General features: G+C 31.5%; 1 protein-coding gene across 3 annotated transcripts; it reads right to left on the bottom strand.

The window, feature by feature from the left end:
* Positions 1 to 3,365: 3,365 nt before the first annotated feature.
* Positions 3,366 to 7,989, bottom strand: LOC110109063 (YTH domain-containing protein ECT4). Of its 3 annotated transcripts, XM_028699159.1 has the most exons (10): positions 7,697 to 7,988; positions 7,272 to 7,348; positions 7,017 to 7,179; positions 6,609 to 6,673; positions 5,620 to 6,204; positions 4,852 to 5,391; positions 4,554 to 4,766; positions 4,324 to 4,470; positions 3,830 to 4,127; positions 3,366 to 3,741 (listed from the first exon to the last, which is right to left on the bottom strand). In XM_028699159.1, the coding sequence occupies exons 1-9, from the start codon at positions 7,722 to 7,724 to the stop codon at positions 3,873 to 3,875; spliced, it is 2,073 nt and encodes a 690-aa protein (XP_028554992.1). In that variant the 5' UTR covers positions 7,725 to 7,988; the 3' UTR covers positions 3,366 to 3,741; positions 3,830 to 3,872. The 3 variants fall into 3 exon arrangements, with proteins under 3 accessions (XP_028554992.1, XP_020695615.1, XP_020695614.1); XM_020839956.2 differs by having other exon boundaries at positions 3,366 to 4,127; positions 5,644 to 6,204; positions 7,697 to 7,989; XM_020839955.2 differs by having other exon boundaries at positions 3,366 to 4,127; positions 7,697 to 7,987.
* Positions 7,990 to 17,040: the final 9,051 nt, after the last annotated feature.

Below are 17,040 nucleotides of genomic sequence, written 5' to 3' on the forward strand. Positions count from 1 at the left end.
TGCGGACGATTGATTTGGTGTTGTGGTTATGAAATAAGAAATTTAATTTTTATATTTTAAATAAGTAAAAATTTTAAATACAAGAAATTATTTTTTAAAAAAATTCATAAAATATTTAAGATAAGCGTGTCAAACACGTGTCCTATTTGTATTTAATATTTTTTTAGTCGGACACATCTGACACATATCGGAGGAGTGTTGGACGCGTGTCATATCATATACGTGTCAGACACTGCATGCATCTTTGAGGAGAAGTGTCTGTGCATCATAGTGGATGATTAAATATTTGATTTTTTGTTTTTGTTTTATTTTATCCCTTGAAAGTAATTGTTAAAATTTATAAAGTACTAAGAATGTAAGATCTTGTTTGGGACCGTTTTTTAGTGCTTTCAAAAGTAATTTTCGAATAAAAAAATTTTACTTCAAGAAATTTCTATATTAAGAAATCACTTTTGAAAGTAGTTGAAAAGTTGTTCCTAATGAAACCTAAATATTAATAGAACATGCACAAAAATTGAATAAATTGAATATTTATATTACTTAGGCTAGGTTTGGGACAACTTATTAAGGCTTTGTTTGGAACGATTTTTTTATTGCTTCTTAAAGTAAAAATTTATTGTACCAAATTTTTTTAAAAAATAGTAATAAAATAGTCTCAAACAAAGTTTGATGTTCATTTATTTTTTACATATAGGGGGTTATATTTATAGTTACGCCCAAAATTTGGAAAAAAAAAAAAAAACTTTAGAATTCTCTAAGATCCAACCAAAATGGCATTCAATTCTCTATTTGGTTTGAATGAATTAAAGTATATAAAAAATAATTTTTTTTTGTAGTGAATTATGTTTTTGCCTTCTCCTTAATGAGGAAAAAATTAATGATTTCTTTATTTATATTATTGATGAGAAATTAAGATATAATTTTTAGGAGCAAGAGGATATCACAATGTCAATCAAGTCAATAATTTTCTTTCTCAAATTTCATTAAGATTTCTTAGGGAATTATTCAAAAAAATTATATTTACTAATATTTTAAGAAAGATTAATTTTCAATATTGCATTTGGACCACACCTAATATAAAAATTGTGAATTCAAGATACATCTTCATTACCCTTCATAAAAAAATGGCGTGATTAGGCACGAATTTTAATGCATATTCGAATTTGAAATTTCTAGAGTTAAATTTTGGATCTTCCGGACTCTAATTTCAATAAACATATGATGAAATTGATCGGCTCAACGAGATAAACCCAATGGCAAAAACCAAAAAATTTCAATCACAGTCTGAAAGCTCATATATATGAGAGATTATTTCGTGCGGAGTTCGAACACGTTCGGAGGTCTATCTAGACATGCCATGTCATCCAATGAATTGTACATTGGGTGATGTGGTGTGTCCGAATTAATCTCCGGACATGTTCGGACACCGCACGTTCTAATTTTTTCATATATTGAGCTCAAAGAATAGTTAAAATTTTGAAATTATAATTCGATGATAAAATGAGTTCTAAAATTGTCATGTTTTTACTCGAAATGGGTGGCTTGATGAGATGAATTAAACGAGCATACGATCACTTAATTATGATAATGTTAAGGCCCTTAAATGTTAAATGAATGCTCTGTGATTAAGAGAATCAATACAAGACATTTAATGGAGTGTTCCAAATTTTCTTCCTATGTATGGGACATGCCATTCTGCAAAATTTATAAATAGGCCATGGATTTATAACAGAATATTGACTAGAGATTCAAGAGAGTTCAAATAATCTCAGCGCTCCATCTAAGCACCATCACTCTTGGATTATTTGTTGACCTCATTTTTTGTATGTGGTGAAAATTTTCTATCACCTCCTTCTAGCCTTTAAGTATTGCAATCCCTTAAAAAATTGACACAAGTCGATAAAAGTAGATTTTTTGAGACAGTTAGGTATCTGTTATGTAAACTGATTTCATTTGAGTTTTCTAGACATATTGGAATATTTTTTTTTATAATTTTTAGATTCTTGAATTTGAAGACAGAAAAAAATTTATAAGAATTTAATGTTAAAACCTAAATAATTGATATAATTACATTCATACCCTTAGATTATTTTTTCAAAAATATCTTTAAGCACTTAAAATATTTATTAAAGCTTTGTTTCCGCTTTCTAATTCATTGAACAGAAGAAAAAATGAAAAAGTTAAGATTTGGAGGTTTTTGAATCATTTTTACTTGTCGGTATAGTTGAGAAATTCTCTCATCTCAAGATAGGCAATCATTATCCTACCTCTGATTTTAATAATTTTATATATTTTTTATTTTATGAGTTTTAATTTCATTAAAACTTGCAAAAGTTATCTTAATTTTTTTATAAATTTTCACAATGTAATTTTTTGAATAGGATATATATGTAAGGATGAAATCACCACATTAAATGAGAATGTTTTGCCTTCCTCTTCATAATTTTTCTTATGATTTCATTTCTATGATAATGCATTGAATTTATTGATAGATAGAATTGAAGTTGTATTGATAGAACCTACATTGATACTAATACAACATAGCATATAATACTTATATGACCTGTTGATTGAGTCCTCTTATCAATTTTCTTATAATTTGATATATTTCTTTTGACTTCAATGATTATATTCATTTTATTCTTAATTTTAGAAATTTCCTATTACTCATATAAATTAATGATTGATATTGATTAGAATTAGAGCAAACATATTGAATCTTTTACGCATTAGTAAGTTTTAGTTACTTGCTAGACTTTGTAAGCTCATTATATTATTTTTATTAATTTTAGATCTGGGAAGGGATCAGGACATCAGGAGTGAGGCTGATCAGTATTTTTTAGGTTTCCATTTATTTCTATATTTTGTTATATTATTTTATAGTTTGGAGCTTTATGATGGATATATTGATATTATTGAAATCTATGACTAGTTAGTTGCAGTATCTTAAATTCACTATAACTAATACTATTACTTACTAGTTGAGGCTAGAACTTGAATTTAAACTTGAGATTTTTAAGAGAGCACAGAGCTCCTATAAAAAATGCAAACTTTTTTGAAAACTATTGTTATTACTCAAAAATTTTTCTTTGAAATATTTTAAGCAATAAATTTTTATAATCATCAATATAGTAAATTGAGTCTAAAAAAGAATTTCTCATCACAAAAAAGTAAAAAAAAAATAAAAATATAATTAAATAAGACTATGATAGCTTTAAAAAAATACTCCAAACAATATCTTTAGTCATATTAAGCTTATTAAAAGATGGAGAGGAAGATTGTTGATCTGTGATGAATTCCCTGTTACCATACTACTCTGACAAAATTTACAATAAATTCCTTACCAAAAATCACAGGGAAACAAATGAGACACATTTGACCATCCAACTCTCTATATTGCATCGCAGAATGCTATAAAATCTTCCAGATTCTTATAGGTACAAAAGCCAAAGAGAAGGCCTCTTTACAAAACTTGAGGGCTCAATACATGAAAGGACACCATACTCAAGATCTTAACAAAATCTAAACGCTAAGACAGTAAAGGAAACAAAGTACTCAAAAACACCAAAGGAAAATGACCCAATCCAATAGAAACTAAGAATTTTAAAACAGGGAAGTATGGTAGACCAGGTAATAAGCATCTACCAACTACACAAGAGGAGGCTCAGGAAAAGAGAGACAAAAAACACAATTTACCCCCAAACCTTGCCAGAGCTCAACTTAGAACACCATCATCAGCAGCTGCCATTGAAAACTCAGTTTGATTACCTATTGAGAATTTTTGTGCCGATTTCAGTAGCAAGTAGCACACAGAGATGCTGAAACAGACCTTTCAATCGAATCCATGGCTGCTGTTGTACTAAAGATTGAGACTAGCATCCATTTACAGTGCCATTCGAAACCATTCTCTTCTCAGCCACTGAGTTTACTCCCTTCGGCGCATCACTGTCACCGTCAACCGGTTGCAGGCAATCATCATCACACTGCTTTTGTTCGCCGAGGTCAACTGAAACGGCTTCCTTCTTCAGAACTGTTACTGATTCCGAAGGTTTCTGCAATCCACCATTCACATTGGACCCATCTTTGCCTTTTTCATCAACAGGGTTGGCCAGTTTTACCTCAACCATCTACAGAAAACATTAAGATTATAACCATGAGTAATTATTATGATTGTAGTGAGTAAACTTAATGGGTTAATGGGCGGATAGCCAAATCGACCTAGCTCATTAGCTCAGGAATCTACTCATTAATATAAAATACACTTAAAATATATTATAAGTCATAATTTTAAGTACAAAATTATTAGAAATATTTGAATATTACTGGCTTGAGAAGCAGTTGCGGTTTGGATCTCTTTTCCTGCATCACCTTCTGGCGAGCCTCGTAGAAACCAAAATCATCCAGAATAGATGTCTTGCTGGTATGCTCCTTGAAAATTTTGAGCATCTGAAGACCTTGCTCAAGCTTCACCTACAACAAGAAAAACACTAAAAGAAATGAGAATTAAATACAATATTTTGAAATGTAGAAGAGTTAAATATAGCTTTTCACACCTCCTGAGTGTCTCTACTGTTTGTAACTGGTTTATTGTCATTGTTTTCGATTATAATGTGCTTCAGAATGCTGTTTGGTACATCTTTTACGATATGCCACTTGACATTGAAGCAACCATTCCACTTATCTTGCTGCCAGTAATCAACTGTCTTATTGAAGTCAACCGGACCGACCATCTCAGCTACACCAATGAACTGCCCACTTGTATTCACCTGCCATTAAGTCAACTAAATGATTGGCAAAAAAATTAAATGTAAATGAAGCAAATATTAACTAAGAACTGCATATGTATCTTACAGAGAAGAATAGAAACACAGGACATTCAACTCCCTTGTCCTTTGCCTCCTTGTAAGCAACATCAAGCTTCTTGTTTCCATTAGGTGTACTAGCCCACACATTATACTTTATGCTCTTGTGAATATCATCCTCACTATATGATTTAATAACAAAAAAATTGGCCTCTGAGTATCTATCAGAGAAATCAGCTCTATTGTATTGCTCTCTATCAGGAACAACACTAGGATCTTCAGAAACAGGACCCTTGTAATTTTTGAAGCGATTTGCTCTAGGTCCTCTGTTTAACTCGCTTAATCCATCTAAATTCTCATTCCCATAACCATAAAAGCCATTGCCACGGCCTCTAGGTTTGTATTTTCCATCGAAAGACATCCCCCATCGATCATTCATACGGGAATCATACATATTTGATCCAAATCCAAAGCCAGGCCTATAAGCATTTGCACAGTGCCCATACATTTGGTTGGCTGGGTACATCCTGTTCATGATACCATGAGCTGCTGGTCCCATTGGTGTTGTTGGTCTAGTAGCATTGAAGCCCTGGAGTAAGTGAAATTATACATGAGTTACATACTAATACATCATGATCACACAATCAACATTGAAAAAAGTGATTTGAATGGAAGATACATTTCACAAAAATCAAAATTAAATCGATGAAGCAACAAAAGAAAAACAAGAAATATGCAATAAAAAACCAAAATATATGCATGTGGCGGTGTGTTGATGTAATTAGTTAGAAAAACAAGTGATACACAGATCAAATACCATTAGTTGAGGAACAGAACGTGCATTATGGTTTCTTGATGATTCCAAATTACTATTATGTGGAGCAGCTAAAAATGAAGCATTGGGAGTAGTTGATCTGGCATAGGGATCTGAAAATGCAGGTCCATCAAACCAAGAATTGGGCGATCGAATACCATCATAACTGAACCTAGGGTCCTGATAACCAGAAGGAGGGTGCCCGCCAACTAAAACACCACTACCATATGTACCATTACTAGTCAATTGTGAATTTTGCTGCCTTTGCTTTAGAGGCACAAAGTCCTTGAACCCATTAGCATTTCCATTATTAACCTCGGTTGAATTTGATTTGACAGATTCAACAATTGCAGTAGGTTTATCGGCAACAGCAGTTGCATTAACATCCGCCTGAGTAGCAGAGATGTTGGAAGAATATGTTCCATTCATGTCTGTTTGTGGCTGGAAATATGGAGAAGGGTACTGGTAGTGTTGTGCGCCATATATGTGGCCATCATGACCCATGGATGGAACAGGGGAACCAGAAGAGTGATAGGCACTATAGGGTGCATATCCATATCCATGGTGATACATATCACTATAAACTCCCTGAGAAAAAACAAATTCAAACCAGAAATATAATTTTAGTTCCATAACAACCAATATAAACATCAAAACATAATAGTGGGAAGATAATCCAATTCTTCAAGTTAAAGCACAACAAAAAGTCTTTTACTTTTTTTTATGCTTGCCTCTTAACAAGTTAGAATAAACATTACAAAGTATATTAACAAATTATTATGGGATCACGCTTATAAAAAAACAAAAAAAAAAGGATGTTTGGATTACACTTTAGAAGATAGAATATTGTATACTGGTATAAAATATTACACTTTAGAATATAGAATTTCGCGAATCATAAACAATACATGCAATCGTTGAAAAGTAAAAACATATAAATGGCTCAACAGAAGTTTTGCATAAACATAAATCTACATGGTAAGATATCTTACATGTGCCACCTCCAATCCTTCAGTGTATCGAGAATAATCCCAATCATTCACTGAACCATCATAAGCTGCAATAAACAGTCCAATGTACTGTTATAATATACCAATCCAGCTGAAAAAAAAGCTGGAGCAGCCAAAGCAGCTGCCCGCTTATTTTTAAAAAGGAAAATTTGTTAATAACTTCAACTAGTTTATTTTTTTACATTTAGAGTCTAAATTCCTATAATATTTATATCTTCGCTGAAAATGATAATTAAAATTAACTAGTTTAGTCATTATATTACTAGTTCCCACATACAAACACCCAACTTCATCCTCCAACCAAAAAATCATATATTGCAGTGGAAAACCATTAATTATTCAATAAAAAGTTTGATTGGACAGAAGACTATATGCAGTGAATTAAATTACCTCCATAATAATAAGCTGTTGATGGATATCCGTTTGGCAAATAGCAGCAAATATTATGATCCACATATTCAGGTAGCACAGGGGTCACAGAACGCTCTGATAATGGCATCTGAAATTTTGGTGCTTCAACTCCATTTGCAGATCCATACTGAATTCCAGAAGGCTGAAAATTTTAAACAAGAATTGTGAGCAATATATCCATAGAACTATTACTCTGAATTCTCAAGCAAATCCAGTTTGGAGGAAGAAGGATACCTTCATGGCAACATCATGACCCTCTTGAGTTTTGTTCTTGGGTTCCATCGTAAGCTTCTTAAGCAACTCTGTTGCTTCTGTGGAAGATAAGGAATTAAGGGATGAAACAATAATTACAATTTCCATACCCCAGGTCGTAAATCCAAATAAAAAGGATCGAGAAATCAAGAAAAGAGAACGAAATAGGCACAAAACGTTAAGGGAGGCTATAAGTCAAAGAAAAAAAAAATTAAAGTTCAATATTTTCCACAAATCTAGATCTCCGATCTGCAGTAAACCCTAGTAAAACCCTCAATTTATAGCGCGTAAATTAAAAATGATGAATCAGCTCAAGATAGATTCAGATCCGATAAAACAGAACCAAATTGAAAAGCGATAATTAGAAATTAAAATATATAAGCGAACCGTATTGAAAAAAAGGATACGATCCGCAGCTGAAGCAACAGCCGCCATGGTCGGATCTTGAAACGCCGAGCTGGGTTAAAGGCGGATAATGATTCCAAACACACACCGTCGATAGAAGAGGCCGAGACCCGAGATAGAGCAGCAGAGAGAGAGAGGACGAGAACAGAAAACCCTAGGAGAGAGAAAGAGAGAGGAAGACAAGGAGCGCCGCACAAGCCAACGAGAGGGCTTTTGGTAAAGCGGAAACGGTGATTCAAATAGCTTGACGGCTCCGCCTGCAACGAATTTTTCTCTCAACCAAAAAATTACAAAGAATTTAATAAACAGGTTTGCGGCCAAAACCCTAATTTTGACCACGTTTTCTAATGCTGTATGCATTTGATGACGTCCGGACACTACAAGAATTAATTTTTTTATTTTTTTTGTAACGAGGAAGTACTGTTTTTAGGTCAGTGAAAATTCCGGTCGGCCTAGCATGCAACTAACATCAATTTACACGGGCAAACACTTAAGGCTTTCACTGCTTGCCAAGGGATTCGAACAAGGGACCTGAGTTTTGCCCAGCCGGCTTTTCACCACCCGGACAAGCAGCGGTGGGTAGTATTAATTTTTTCGATAATAGACATGTTTTGGCTTTGTTCAGTGTAATTTTTTTATTGTTTTTCAAAATAATTTTTTAGTAAAAAATTTATTATGATTTATATATGAATTATTTTAAAATGTATTGAATTGATATTAATATTATTGAATTATTATTTAAATTTAAGAATAAAATTATTATTTAAGATGATGATTAATTATATATTTTTTAAATTATTATAATTTTAAGAAAATAGTTTTAGGAATATAATATTCTCTCTAATTATCTAGTAATTTAATAGAATTCAAATTCAAAAACCATAGGAGCTACTTAGTTTGATGAACTTCAATATATTAAATGATGAATTCTAGTAAAGTCATTATTTCTAAACATTGAATGAGCAATTAAAGTTATTTGTACTACTGATATTTATTAAATAATAGGATTAAACAAATTAAAATAAATGTATTAAAAAAAATAAAATTAAGACTAAATAAAACATTTCAAATAGGATAAAGATTTCATACAATCAAACAAATTTTGTGGGATAAACCAGAAATAATAACTTGTTAAAATTTGATGTTAGATGGTATATTATTTAACTAAAATTTGGCTAAATATAGAACTTATTTAATTCTTTTTTAATGATAATATACTATATATTTATTATTAATTTAATTGAGGTTATTTTACCAATTCTTATCTCTTATTATTTTCACATTTTGTTCAAGGCTAATAAGTTCTGTTGCTTTTAGTTGCATGAGGACACTTGTGTGGGTAAAACACTAAGGGGTTGTCTAGCAACAAGATTTAAGTAGGATTTGAGCAAGATTTAACGTAAATCCTATCAAATTGGATTACAACTTGGCATATATCTCACAACGGAATAAATCCGTTGTTATTAATTTTTTTAAATCTATTGTAATCATCTTTTTGCGATAAATCCCATATTTACTAAACCAGGAAGTTCGGGGAATATACGGGATTTGGCTGAAGAAGCACGCGAAAGGGGGAAAATGGTTATCTTCACTACAAGCGAGCTCTTGTCGTCGTTACTTTTGATCCAACAGAAAATGACGATGGAGCTATTGTGATTTTTGATCTGACAGGAAGCAACATATAATCGAAGGAGACGAAGAAGTCTTTTAACGACTAATTAATTTAAAGCTTTAACTCACACGCAAAGCATGCAAATTTGAATTGCTATGAATAGCTGGAGAAAAGGAAAAGCAAATCCTATGCTAGAACAAGACAGAGCAAAGAAATTCTTGAAATTGGTAGTCAGGCATTGGCATAGAAGTATATCACAGGAATTAATTAATTTAATTCGACTAGTTTAACAAAAATTAATAAAATATAAAATATAATTAATAATTAATTAATTCCTAAATTAATTGATAATTAACTAAAAATAAAATTATATTATTTATACTATTTCTATTAATTAGTTATTAATGATAATTAAAATTAAATTTAATAATTAACTCATGAATAATTAAAAAATATCATAAAAATTAAGATTAATAAGTAATTTCATAATTAACATAGTTTCTCATTATATTATTTTAAATTATAATTTATTGATGATAATTAAAATTAAAATTAATAGATAACTTATACTTAAAATATAAATTAAAGTTAATACTCAAAACTCAGATGCGCCACCATCCAAATTTGATAAAAAATCTAATTTAGCTTAATTAATATAATTAAAATATTAATAATTAATTAGATTAATTAAATAATTAGTAGTATAAATAGGAGTATATATAATTAATTTAAACTAGCTTAACTAAATACTTAGTTGTATAATTAGTAATCAAATGTAATATAATTAGCTTATTTAATATAGTTTGAAATTTAAATTATTTATTATATAATTAATAGTGTAAATAATAATCAAATAATTAATTAATAGTTGAATACATAAGTGATTAATGAGATAATTAATTGTATAATTACTAGTTAAAACTAATTAAATAGCACTTGAATAAATAACTAAATTATTAGTATGAGTATTAGTTAAATAATTAGGTATTTCAAAAAATGATGAACTAATTAATTATATGTCAAATACTTATTAAATTAACACCTAATAAAATAATTTGATACTTAGTACTATTATTAGTAATTAAATTATTTGATAATTAAGCTAACTTCTAATTGTCTTATTTATCATTATAACTTACTGATGGTAATTAAATTAAAATTAATAAATAATTCATACTTAACACATAAATCAAATTAAAAACACAATAAATTTAATTTTTAAATGTATTAATCGCCTTAAACACTGGATTATGTTACCAAACTATTTTAAGGATTTAACATACCCAAAATTTACTAAATTCAGATTTACATGATTTATAGAATTTACTAAATTCGGATTTATAGTGCGTGACTCACATGAGTATTCCTATTTAAGGTGGGCACAACTTTTATTCTTCTCTTCCCAACTAGCTTGTAATTGATGTAACAAGAAGCTGCTTGTGAGCATGCTGAGTTGTAGATATATCTTCTCTAACATGCCAGTGTGACAATTGGAGTTCAACTTCAAGGGAATTAAAGGAGAGAGGGCAAGAGACCTAAAGTAGTTCAGATTGATAAAAGTTCAAATCCTAAAACTCTCACTACTTTCACTTAAATTTCATGACAATATTAATTAAGCTACATGCTTTTCTCTACATGAAATTAACTATATATTTATCTCCAATATCTTGACCATTAGCTCAAAACAAACAATCATCAAATAACTTTATGAAATCATAATATGCAAACATTATTAGAACTAACAAATCAACAACATCAAACCTAGCTAGCAAAAATAAATACTAAATTATAAATGTATGTAACAAAATTGGTCATTTTATAGAACTCGTTAGTTATAGTCATTTTTATCACTGGCTAATGATCTGATTCGACCATCGATGAATTAATCAGTGAAAAATCTTAGAAATTTCATTGGAGGGGGGGGGGGGGGGGGGGTGGGGGGGGGGGGGGGGGGGGGGGGGGTTCGGGGGGGGGGGGGGGGACTTTAACGTTGTTTTAGCTTAGGTTTTATTATTCAAGAATTCAATAAATCACTTTAATTTTTATATGTATTACGAAAAATTAATATACTCTATAAAGATATGCTTGCAAATTACAAAATTTGCCCCCATCCACAATGAAATTAATCATATGTTAATAAATAATAAAGGAACCGAGGTAAATAATTCACTCGTAACATGATAAAATTTAACAATCAAAAGAGATATAATTTATCTTATCTTCTCAGTTAAAAGGCTACAAAAGCTGCAATCAATGCTTTCTTGTACGATTGACACCAACAATACCAATAGTCATGCCCTCAAGATTGTAAGCTCAATAAATTATTGAAGCAAAATTCCATTCAAGTTTTTGGAGAGCCTATATGAGAGGTAAGATAAGAGAAAGTGAGAGATGAAGTCAAGGAGATATAGAGTGTGATAGAGAATAAAGTACATACAGAGCCAAAAGGGAGAGAGAAGATGAGAAAAGCGATATGCCACCATCAAACCCAATGTAGATGTCGAAGCTGTTGTTAGATTGTTTTTGTAGAGGTGATCTTAGGAAAATAGCATGTGGAAGTTGTTGAGTCTAGAGCAAGTGCAAATCTTCTGAAATTGTTAGGAGATAACTATACATTTGAACAATAATGTTTGGAATCATCAAAACTACATAAGTTGCATAAATATAACTCATTCAAATAGCAACTATTCAAACAGAAGTAAATGTAGTCGAGCGGAGGAGGGAGTTACGACTGATTTACGTTGAAGAATAATGGAGTGAAGCAGAGCAGATGAATTGCAATATCAGGGAATCACGATAGGAAATAAAATTAGGACTTATGGCGGAGCAATGGGATGTCTCCAAGCATTTAGGGATTTTTTGGAATTTTTAAAATATTTGTAATTAATTATATGAATTAATTGTCAATTTTCCTAACAAAAAACTAAGGCTAAATTTAAGGTCAAACAGACTTTACCTTCTTATGTTGAATTTAAAGTTAATATTCATGGTGTTATTGTGATGGGTGGTTTTGGCTGTGCATGGTGGTTTGATCCATGATTATACTGGCAAGCCTATGAGTGGCTTTGGTTGTGGTATTCCTAATTATAACATTTTAGGTGTTTTTTTTATGCCCTACTTAATGGTTTGATGATTTGTCAAGATAATTATATTAGGAACTTATGGTTTGAAATGAATACTATAGGCTTGCTTTCTCTGATTTTTGTCAATAATTGTCCGAATGCTAGTCATTTTTATCTGTTTCAAAAAATTTTCTTCTTCTCAGTATGTTTAGATACAAAATTTCTCACATTAACAATGTTGCTAATGCTTGTGTGGTTTGGTTGGTCAAGGAGGGAACTTAGTGTAAGAGCTTAATGATTTTCAATATGTTTAATGCTCCTACTATTTTGAAAGGAAAAATCAGTCTTGATGTTTTTTGTTTGCCCTATATCAGCTGATTTCTGGCAGTATTGTAGTCTGCGTGATGTTTTATATTCTAGTTATTTGGTAGGTCCTTTTGTGTTCTTTTACAAGATGTTGGACTTTGTGTTGTCATGATCTTTTATTTAACTTTCAGAGGTAATTAGTATATGTTTTTATTGTTCAATTCCTTATAGCATATTTATTGTTCATTCACTTATCAAAGACAAAGACTTTGACATTGACATTCCTGATTACTAGAGCTTCATTGTTCGGCTATCTTCATAGATCAAAGGTTTTTTTTGCATTTGTTGGCGCTGTTTTGTTGATGATCTTGTTGTGGAGTTGTTCGTTGTGTTTGTGGGATCTCTGGGTGATACTTTGGTCATTATTCAAGTTTGATTGCATCCCTCTATTCTCTCATGATATATGCTTAGATGATGATCATTTTGGTTAATTTTGGGATTGGCTTCTTGTCATCCTTTTTATTTGTTTGTTGTTGTAACTAGTAAGAGATTTTAGACTCCGTAAGTTTTATTTTAATTTTGATTGTAGCTCTTTGTGCATTTACTGAGTAGTATATTCATAGTAAGGACTTTGAAATCATTTTTTTTTTAATTAACACGTAAACCATTTGTAGGTTTCTACCAAATTAAAAAAAAATATCACTTCCCATATTTTTCTAGAATCACATGAATCTTTTTGTACCCTCATACGCACCTTACTATTGAGAGTCATAATTAATGAAGGTAGAATTTGTTTTAAAAAAAAAAAGGTTTTGCATAAAATGGGAAGAGATTTATGTTTGGGAGATAAAAATGGGCATCTTATTATTATTTAGACGATTACTTTTATAAGGAATCTCTTTAAAGTTTTTTATATTATTCAAGTCCTACCATTAATACTGCTAGAATTCAATCATTGGCTTGCTTGATTTTTTTTTTTTTTTAATGCCAAAGTCCAGTCAAAGTCGTCATCAACCATAGAAGAAACAAAATTTCAGGCTAGCACGAGCTGTTATTTTCTGCCATTACTTTTCTAATTTTCATTTATTTAAAGGCGAGGTTTGGGAATTTGCAGTGTAATGAAGCTAATTAACCTATCTTAATCATGCTTTGCTAATGCAAATCTCATTTTCACTTACAATCTTGTAAATGCAAATTAAATTATTCAATGAATCTTATAATTAAGACTTCGTTTGAGGAGGTTTTCTTCTTGTTTTTTTTTTTATATATTTCATAATTGCCTATTTTGTCATATATTTTAATTGTTTGCATCCTTATTACATCAATTATATTAACTTTAAATAAAATTAGTATTTATAGCTGACGCCTAAGGCTTCGTTTGAGACGGCTTTCTTACTGCTTCTTAAAGCTGCTTTCTAGTTCAAAAATGAAAAAATTTGAGCTAAAAAGCAGCTTTAAGAAGTAGTAAGAAAGCCGTCCCAAACGAAGCCAAATTTACTTCCACATGTTCTTACAGAAACGGTAGCTGCTTATGGGTGAAGAAGCTTCAAGCTTATAACCAAATGGAGTATGTCATGTCTCTCCTCATGGGTCTTTTTGCTCATGTATGTTGCCAGATCTTGCTTATGGATCCTATACCTCCCATTAGCCGAGTTTTCATTCTCCTATCTCAAGAAGAGAAGCAGAGAAGCCTAGGTTAATAAATTTCCAATACAATCAGAAATGAGGATACTGCGTATGTTGTTAAACAGATCAGAACTTCTAACCCTTGATCTAACAAAACTATAAGGAAAGAATGCCCAAATTGTACCTACTACAAATATCATGATCATGATGTTATAAGATCCATGGCTATCCTCCAGGATATAAACTTTGCAAATCTTCTCATAAGAACATGACACCTAGCAATGCAAATGCAGTGAAGACAGTCTCCATGGACAAATCAGTCGAAATCAATACCACATTGGCTGATTTGGATAGTGACCAAGTACATCGTCTTCTCTCAATTCCTACATATTTCTTCCCAACAAACTTTGTCGATACATGTCAAAATGATACATCGTCTTCTCTCAATTCCTACATATTTAGTTTTATTCTTATCCATATTTAATTATATTTTCTTATTTCATTCCACCACCTGACCAACTCATGCTCTCACATATCTCTTCCTTTAACACATGTCTTGCTATGTATCTACAACTCAACACGTTTCCTGCATAATTCATATTCTCAGCCCACATATTGCAATCCACCTGTTGGATAAAATGACATGCAAAGAGCCGGCCACATCTTCCTTGATTTTATAAACTTCAAATCATAACAGCCACTCTTGTTCCTCTCCACTTCGCAAGCTTTCTCACGTCCCAGCTCAAGCCAGCAACCCGGCCCTCTGTTCCTCTTGCCGCAACCAACCCCCAAACCTCTCAGCCACTTGTTTCAACTACCAAAACCTGCACTCAACTCCCTCTCACAGCAACCTGAACTCCAAATCTCTCCAACTCTTTTAGCAAACTGAACTCCAAATCTAGTTCTCCCTCACAACCCATGTCTAATCGCCTCTCTGCCACTTGAATTTTTTTTTTCTTTATATATATCCTATGTTGATGCTAACGTAAAAAAAAAAAAAAAAATCAGCTACCCTTGGCTCAATCTCAACATACATGCTGATATAAATTTAAGAAATTGACCACACTTTCTTGTATGAGCTTGAGATGCATCTTTATCTTGTTAGAATTAACTTGGTCCAAGCCAAATATTAAAATAGTGGAAAACCCAAATAAAACTTTGATTCTTATTTGGTTGAAAAGCTTTCCGATTGATGCCATGAAGCGTCAAAATGAGACTCAACAAGTTATACAAGTGCCTCCAACTCCTTGTGATTCAAATCATTATCGGATTTAAAAAAAAAAAAAAAAACCCTTTCATTCCAGTTAATCAAAAAGGAAAAGAAACTTAAATAATTATGAACTCATGGGAAACTTTTAAATGAAGAGTTCATGATGCACTTTATAATATGTCATCAATTATAACAATTTCATCTTAAGATGGTTGTTGTATAAGCTTCAATATCATATTGAAGTTTCTGTCAAAGTCTTGAAACATCGTAGTCAACTTGTTTGATCGCCACATCTACAGTGCAAAGAAAAAGAAGGCAACCACTAAAAGATAGATATTTGGGAATACTTAAAGATGTTTGCCAGCAAAATCATTGCTTATAGTTAATGAGAAAGTCATTCCATTTAAGGTGGCTATGCTTTGTGATATAAATTATCAGAATTCCTTAAAATGGGTTACATGCTTTAAGCTCACACAGTGGATTATCATCTTAATTTTTATGGAAGAAAAATGATTATCCAATATGAAGCAGTAACTGCCTCAAAATTGCATGAAGAGCAGTAAAAGTCTCAAAGTTCTATCTCGAGAAGAATATAGCTATTTAGAAGAGCAGTAACAATCTTAAAGCACCTTAGCTAACTCGATATCAATAACTCCTTAATTGGAGACCTATTTAAAGAAGTTTATACGGAACTTACACCTGGATAAACCAAACATGGGAGTCATCTCAATCCTATCATTAATCTATTTGTTTCTTACAAAAGTTCAAATACAACCTCAAACATGCTTAACGATAATGGTACTCTAAATTTTCTAAGGCGGACTATTTTCTTTTTATCAAAGGGATTAAATCAAATTTTCTCACCTTTTTAGTTTATCTCGATGGCATAATCATTATAAGCCCATCAAGAGATAAAATTCACTCTCTTCGAACCTTCCTCCTCCAACAATTCCACCTAGCTGGTTTAGGTGACGTAAAGTATTTTTTAGGCCTTGAAATTGCTCACTCCTCCACCATCATCTTTCTTTCACAACATCAATACACTCTTTAAGAATTAGAATACACTGGCATACTCAGTTGTAAGCCCTCTAAACTCCCTATGACCACCAACAATAGTATCCATATATTAAAAGGAGATTTAACTCCTGATGCTTTTTGGAGTATCGATGTTTAATTTTTCAACTTTTATACCTCACTTTATCTTATCCTAACATCACCTTTGTCATTAATAAGTTGAGCTATTTCTTATCTCAATCTCATACATCACATATGGAAGCCACACACCAACTACTCCTCCACCTCAAATACACCCTCGACCAAGATATTTTCTTTTCAACTTCATCTAATCTCCAACTAAAAGCTTTATGTGATGCAAATTAGGGATCATGTCTTAACACGTGGCATCCCATTAGTGGCTTATATATATTTCTCAGTGACTCCCTCAAGCCTTGGAAATATAAGAAATAATATGTTGTATCAAAATCCTCTGCCAAAGCTGAATATCAATCTTTGGTTGCCAAAATTAGAAAA

The sequence above is a fragment of the Dendrobium catenatum genome, unplaced genomic scaffold (genome assembly GCF_001605985.2).
Source record: "Dendrobium catenatum unplaced genomic scaffold, ASM160598v2 fragScaff_scaffold_1220, whole genome shotgun sequence".
Lineage (NCBI taxonomy): Eukaryota > Viridiplantae > Streptophyta > Magnoliopsida > Asparagales > Orchidaceae > Dendrobium > Dendrobium catenatum.